Source organism: Eublepharis macularius, chromosome 1 (genome assembly GCF_028583425.1).
Source record: "Eublepharis macularius isolate TG4126 chromosome 1, MPM_Emac_v1.0, whole genome shotgun sequence".
NCBI lineage: Eukaryota > Metazoa > Chordata > Lepidosauria > Squamata > Eublepharidae > Eublepharis > Eublepharis macularius.
Window position 1 is genome coordinate 108,240,976 of NC_072790.1, and position 6,818 is coordinate 108,247,793.

The following is a 6,818-nucleotide window of genomic DNA, read 5'->3' on the forward strand; positions in this document are numbered from 1 at the left end:
CTCAAAAAGCATTTTATTTAAAAAAATCCGATTTAAATCAAAAAAATCTGATTTAAATTTAAAAAATCCGATTTTTTTGATTTTTTAAAAAAAATCATTGATTTTTATCCACCCTGACTGTAAGGTGTGTGTGTGTGGGGGGGGGGAGCAGCTTCCGGTTTCCCTCCCATTCTGCTGTTGCCAGCAGAAAGGGAAGTGTGAGGGGTTTGCCCATTTCTCTGGCTCCATATAGCCAGAGAAGGATGAAAAGACAGAAAAAGGAGATCTGAAAAGAACATAAAAGAATTAACTGAAATAGAGACAAGAAGAGCTGGCACACTGACATATTGAAGTTTTCATCAGAAGACCCTTCCCTTCAGCCTACTATGAACAATTTTTGATCCTGAGATAGACCGTAATGATAATGCTCAAGAGACAATCTCTTTTGTTACTTGAGTAAGATGAACTCAACTCTGAACCTGTGACTCATTTTCCCCAATTAGGCTTGATAACAGGACAAGTTGCTGACAGATCTCTAAAAAAGAACAAGTGATCTCATTCCCCTTACTGTATCCCTGCAAGTGTTTGACCTAAGCATTAGAGCCACAGCTGGGTCAAAATGAAATTGGGATCTGAACCTGCATTTGGTTTAACATGAATTAGGTTAACCGAGTATGACCAGTCTCATAAGAATAATGAATGGCAGTGGGAGGGAGGGTACAACGTGTACATATTTATCGTGATCAAATATCAGAAGCTATCTTTCAAATCTTACACTATGCCTTAAACATTTTCCCCATTATGGCAACTTCCTTTTATTTTTAAGCTTATGTCAAGCCTGGTATTTTGTAAAAGAAATTTTTTTTAGTAAAAATCAGGAAGTGTCATTAAAAATTGATTGTTCTCATAGCTGAAGGCGAATTACTGAGCCCACTTTTTGTGACTCACAGTTTGGTAGTGAAAACCTTCATTTCAGTTTTTAAAAGAAAGTGATTACAAAAAACCTCCAAAAACCCTTGGTGTGACTTCTATATGTACCAAAGATTTAAAAGCCAAGTCTAACACTAACTGCTACTATTTATTACTGACTTGATTTGGTTAATGATTCATTTATAAATGGTAAGTGTTTTCAGCATAATTGGGCAGCGATGGTCTGAAATGAAGATAATCTCTAAAACAGCAATAAACACCTGTAAGATTTTCTGCCTGAACTAAATGAAACTGAGCTGCTCTCTGTAAAGCTAACAAGACAGAAAGAACTCTCTGCCAAAGTCCAGCTGCACAGAACATGACCACAAGCTGACAAACGGGGGGAAAGAACACCAGCGAACAAATGTTAACAGCATTACAGCAAAGGAAGATACTAATTAGAGCTGTGCTACTTTTTGATCCTATTCACAGCGTCTCAGTTTCTTTCTCCATGAGAACATTGAACATTAGAAATAGCATGGCACATACAGAGTATCATAATTTGCAGGTTCAGTCTTTATTTCAACCATATTTGTCATCAACTCCTAAAACATATCTATTCATTATTCTTTTTAAAAGGTTTCCTCACCAACCAATCCTGCTTATAAATTTAAAATATATAATTAATCCAGTTAAATTAAAAGCTATGGACACTTTGATCCACTTGTTGATTGTGCTTGCTGGAAACAGGCACCTGGGTGCTAATTGCTTCCTGGATTGAGTAGGTTCTTCAGGCTGTAGCCATTTCTACACAAGTAATCTGCCCAGGGTTGGATCCTGTTGGGAAGTGGATTCCCCCCCCCCTACTTCTCCCCAGCATTGTGGTACATTTGTGAACTGGCAAGGGTTTTCTTGGCTTTCCTTTGATCCTTCTCATATTTGCTTTGCTGTGAGGTTTTGGGAAAGTTTTGAGTGAAGACTAGATAGACATAGGTGGGAAAGTGCATGCCCGCCCCATAGCAGCTCTTTCCCTGTCCTTGTCCCACCCACAGCCACTGGGAGGTTTTTTAAACAATTGGCAACCGAATATTGTTATATTGCTGTAATGTTATAATACTATGTGTAGTCAGTTCTCTGGTTTCCCAGTTTTCATTTCTTTACAAAGTAAGTCTCTGGCTCTTTCCATTGTGAAGGTATAAGGGGAAAGACATATCTGTACATTTTAAAAATATGAGAGCTGGGAAATCAGAGAACCTGTTACACATATTGATATAATGTTGTATGTATCTCATCTTAATATTTCAAAATCATATCTCACTATCTATATCACTTTTACTATATTTCACTATATGTGCCTCTTCCGTCCAGCACTTAAATGTCCACTTGTATCATTATCCTTACATTTTTTTACAACTTGCTCAAATTCTGGGATGAGTTTGTTTCAACCTAAAACAGTGCATGAAATGCTTCTTTGAGACAAGACAATCCAGTACAATGCCCTTCCTATTGATTGGTAAAACTGCTCTCAAATTACTGAGAGAGAGAGAGAGAGAGAGAGAATATGAATTCATTCCAAGTATACTCGCAGGAAGTGTACAAGTGACTTTCTTTGTGTTGTTGATTAATGTTGTAGTTTTTCTATTACATCCATTATGTTTTGGTGGTCAAAATACAAAGATAAAAAGAGTCCAGTAGCACCTTTAAGACTAACCAATTTTATTGTAGCATAAGCTTTCGAGAATCAAGTTCTGTTCGTCAGATGCCTGATACAGAGACTGGTCAAATACAGAAGAGGAGGAGAGAGAAAAGGCAATTAGGGGGAGGAAGGGGGAGGGTGAAGAGGGAAAAGTGAAAGAGATTCTTGGGATAAAGTTTCAATGTTGTAAAATTGAGGCCTGTGACATTTACTAAGGAAGAACCTTCTCAGTCAGTTGACATTTCAGTGTTCAAAAGACAAACTACATTCTTCTGTTAAATAACAGTATTACTTCATGTTCTGACACCAGGCTATAGAAATGGAGGAACTTTATTTTAAACTGTGTGCTTTTTGGCAGATGTTGCTATGAGGAAAGAAGTCAGAAATGACTGATGTGGAGCCTGTGGTCACAGATTTTGCAGCCTCAGGAAGAGCAGGTCGCCGAAATGCCTTACCAGACATTCTGGGTTCTTCTGCCGCTGGAGCTGGCACATCAGAACTGCCACTTAAATTAGCAGAACTATCCATGTCAGAAGGTAATACACCTACCCATTCTTGAGAGCCAGGAGTTACCCTGCTTGGTTGGTACTTCTTAGTGACTGTGCAACTTGGTCTGAATGAAACCTGTGGTCTATTTTATAAGTACGTGCAATGGCTGCCCAGTTCATATATCTACAACCAGCAAAAAAGTATTGTATAATTTACAGTGCCATCCTAAGCAGACTTCAATGGACTTTGAAGGGTGTGACCCTTCTTAGAACTGCTCTGTTACACATTTAATTATTTTTTCAAGGCACATTTTAGCTCCACAAGCAGACTCAAAAAAGCTAACACACATTTAAAATTATAGCAAGTATTAAAAATTTAAAATAATTGCAGCACAGAGTACACACATTCTGTAACCATACTATCTGTCATGATACTCCACATAAAATTAAACATGGGCCCAAAAGCCCTTTTGAAAAGCTTAGCCTTGCATACCCACATATCTGTGGGAGTGCTGCTCTCTGTATACTCTGCCATGGCAGCTTCACTCATATGAACACAGTCTTCTGCGGCTGCCACCCTACAAATGGGCAAAATCAAGAGCTGCCCATACCTGCCCGTTCTTTGTAGTAGCCCCCACCTTATGGAATGGCCTGCCTGAAAAAGTTGGGAAAGTTCCCATTCTCCTGGCTTTCTGCAAACTGTGCAAAACCAAATTATTCAGAAGGGCTTTCATACACAGGTAATAGGGCTGTTTTGAAGGAAATGGTTCAAAGAGGTGCTTTAATAAAAGGACAGGGACTGTAAACTATAATACTATGCATTGGCTGTTTCTGTCATTTATTATGTCCTATTAAATTGCTTATGTTTCAGCTCTGTATTAGATTTCTATTTGTTTTCAAATTACTACAGTCTATCTTGCTGTTTATTGAGTGTCTCAGCTGTTGATTGTATTGAATTACCTTATGTAATCTTTGTTGAGTCTTAGTGAGAAAGATGGACAATGAATGAATGAATGAATGAATGAATGAATGAATGAATGAATGAATGAATGAATGAATGAATGAATGGTTAACAAAGAGGGTACCTGTCCAACAAAGCCAGGAAGGCTGTTCCAAAATGTGGACATTGCCACAGAGTATGTGTGGGAGTGGCAAAGGCAATCCGTACCAGCTTAAAGAGGGCACAATAAACAGACTTTGGTTAGAGAAACGCAACTACTCCACTGGAACATAACTTCAGAGAGGTGGTCCCTGCAGTTGCATACAGATTAAACTTTGTGCAGGCAAATCAACATGCACAGTTACAAAGCCATATAACTTTGAAGTACTGTTGATCTTAATGTTGTGACCCAGCTGCTCCATGAGCATCTAATATATTGTCTTTCATATACACATCTCTTCAGGTGAAGGGGTTGAAGGTGGAGAAACATCATCCTCCAACACTGCAATGGAAAAAGAAGAAACAGAAGGAAAAGGCATGGACTCCTAATGTCTCAGGATTGTTTGGCTTGCTGTGACTACCAACAGATTTCACTCCTCATCTGTGCTAGACTCTGAATGACACAATATTTGTAATGGTTGAGAAGGGAGGCTACTTAAGAGTTTTGTGATGTTACCCAGTCCATCAGATAGCAAAATATCTGTGTACAAATCAATCAGTGATGAGCCAGAGTATCTCTTAAGGTTTTAGCATTGTTTTCTATCCTGTAATGAAATCAGCTCCACCGTATTCTTTTGAACAGTGTACATAAATAAGCACAACCCAACAAAAATACCTACTCAGATCTTTTCAGGGATAAATAAAAATAGATTTTAAAAAAATTACAAAAATTATTAGACTCAGTCCAGAGCTAATATCCAAAATGTATGCAGGGATTACCATGGTGAAACTGAGTAGCCAGTCAATCACATTTTTAAAAACAAATATAAATCCTGGGAGAGGCACCTTAGAAAGAACCAAATGTTTTTAAATGGGCAAAAGGTAATGGAATAGTAGGACATTGTCTTGCTATTGTCCACCACTTGTTTGAAGAGTTTCATGAGAACTCCCCTGCTTCAGTTGTACAGTGACCAGGAGCACACCAATAAATAAAGCCGCCAACAATCCTGAATATGCTGGAGTGTGCTGGATCCTAGTAGCCCACTGTTCTGGGGCTGGACACTTACCTCTGGACACTTCTACTAACACCACAGACTCTTCCACCACTAGAGGAGGCTCTTGCAAAGGCAGACCATTCTTTGCAACGGAGAAATGTGACAGCCGAAAGAGTTAGAATCCAGCCCAGCATTTAAGGATGTTGGAAGGATGCTATAAGCAGAATCCCATGGCTCTCATGTAACCACACTCCACACAGAAATAACAATAGAGACAGATGCACTGGGTGGTGGGAATCCCTTTTCCTGGCAAGAAAACTGCATCCTGTGAGCTGTAAAACTGGGATGTCCTGAAACAGAGGAAAGACCTCTGGATTCTCCATAGCAACTGCACATATGCTATTTTCTGGAAAGGCCCTTCTTATTGATTGGATCTTTTTAAAAAAGTAACCTTTTCTGTATCCATTCCCCTTCCCAGACATCGAAGTTTATTTTCACAGAATCTAGAGCACACTGTATTTGTGCTGGGCCAGGCTGTTGGATCTTCAAAAGAAATGGAACGTCACCTGTTTAAAAGCTGATGGAGATCTTCTGGGACTTGATCTCTTGCTAGAGATGTACAACTGCACAGAGAAAAATGAAAAATGCGCTATCTTCATCCTTTCAAAATATCAGGATTTACTGAGAGCTCCTAGGAATTTGAAATACCTTTCACTATACTCCCCCTTTCTCATATTTGACCTCTTTTGTGCCAAACTGCATGCCACACAGGACAGCCAACTTTTAGATCTCCCAACTTTTTTTTTTTACTGACATGGAACTGGGTGGAGGGAAGGGAGCTACAGCAGACAAAGCCAGAATATAACTCTCCCCCTGTGCCATCTTCTTGATCAAAACGCCCCCCCCCCCCCAATGCTGTTTAGCCCATGAATGTGGGAAATTTTCCCCCGGGAGTAAAAATAAATAGGTGGTGGGCTATTTGAAAATTGTGACTCGGAAAGGTTTAGACATATGCTCCCCCCCCCCCGCCCCAAACGCTTCTGCTTTTGTGTACTTTGGCCCTAAGTGATCTTGACAGGTTGTTCATCCGTACATTTTTAAATGGAATCTCATGACATTTGTAAATTGTTTTACATTAGGTATATTTCCTCATGAAAAATGAACTTTCTTATCATCTCCTGCTCAGTTGCATCTTTTGTCACTCACATCTTCACAGGGTTCCAGAACACAAGCTTTCCATATGAGTTAGGGTGTGGGGTTATTGGTTAATCACTGGTCCTGTTACAATCATCATAGTTAAAGCATTTCCTCTCTCATTGATCTTGCCTGTACCAAAGGACAGATCCATGTTTTATAATAAAGATTGTATTATTTAAAGTATGCTGCATATATTATTTTTACAATCTTCTTCATACAATTATTCCATGAGCCAATTGTACCAGGAATAAAATATTTGGATGGGTCACGATGACTGCTTTATCAACGAAACCTGTGGTTTTACTCCCAAGCTGATAAATCAGGACATTGTAGAGGCAAAACAGGACAGGCTGTACCCAGGAAAGCCACTAGATGGAGTGTGTCTGCACTATACACTGCAGGCACATAGTACCCTTCTCTGTCCAGTGCTGACCTAAAGGCAGTTCAGCATTGCT

At 39.3% G+C, this 6,818-nt stretch overlaps 1 protein-coding gene across 1 annotated transcript; it reads left to right on the plus strand.

The window, feature by feature from the left end:
- Positions 1-653: 653 nt before the first annotated feature.
- On the plus strand, positions 654-6,537 carry PKIB (cAMP-dependent protein kinase inhibitor beta). The gene is made up of 3 exons (XM_054971712.1): positions 654-696; positions 2,956-3,120; positions 4,476-6,537. Exons 1-3 carry the CDS (start codon positions 654-656, stop codon positions 4,559-4,561), a joined length of 294 nt encoding a protein of 97 aa, XP_054827687.1. The 3' UTR covers positions 4,562-6,537.
- The last annotated feature ends 281 nt before the right edge of the window (positions 6,538-6,818 follow it).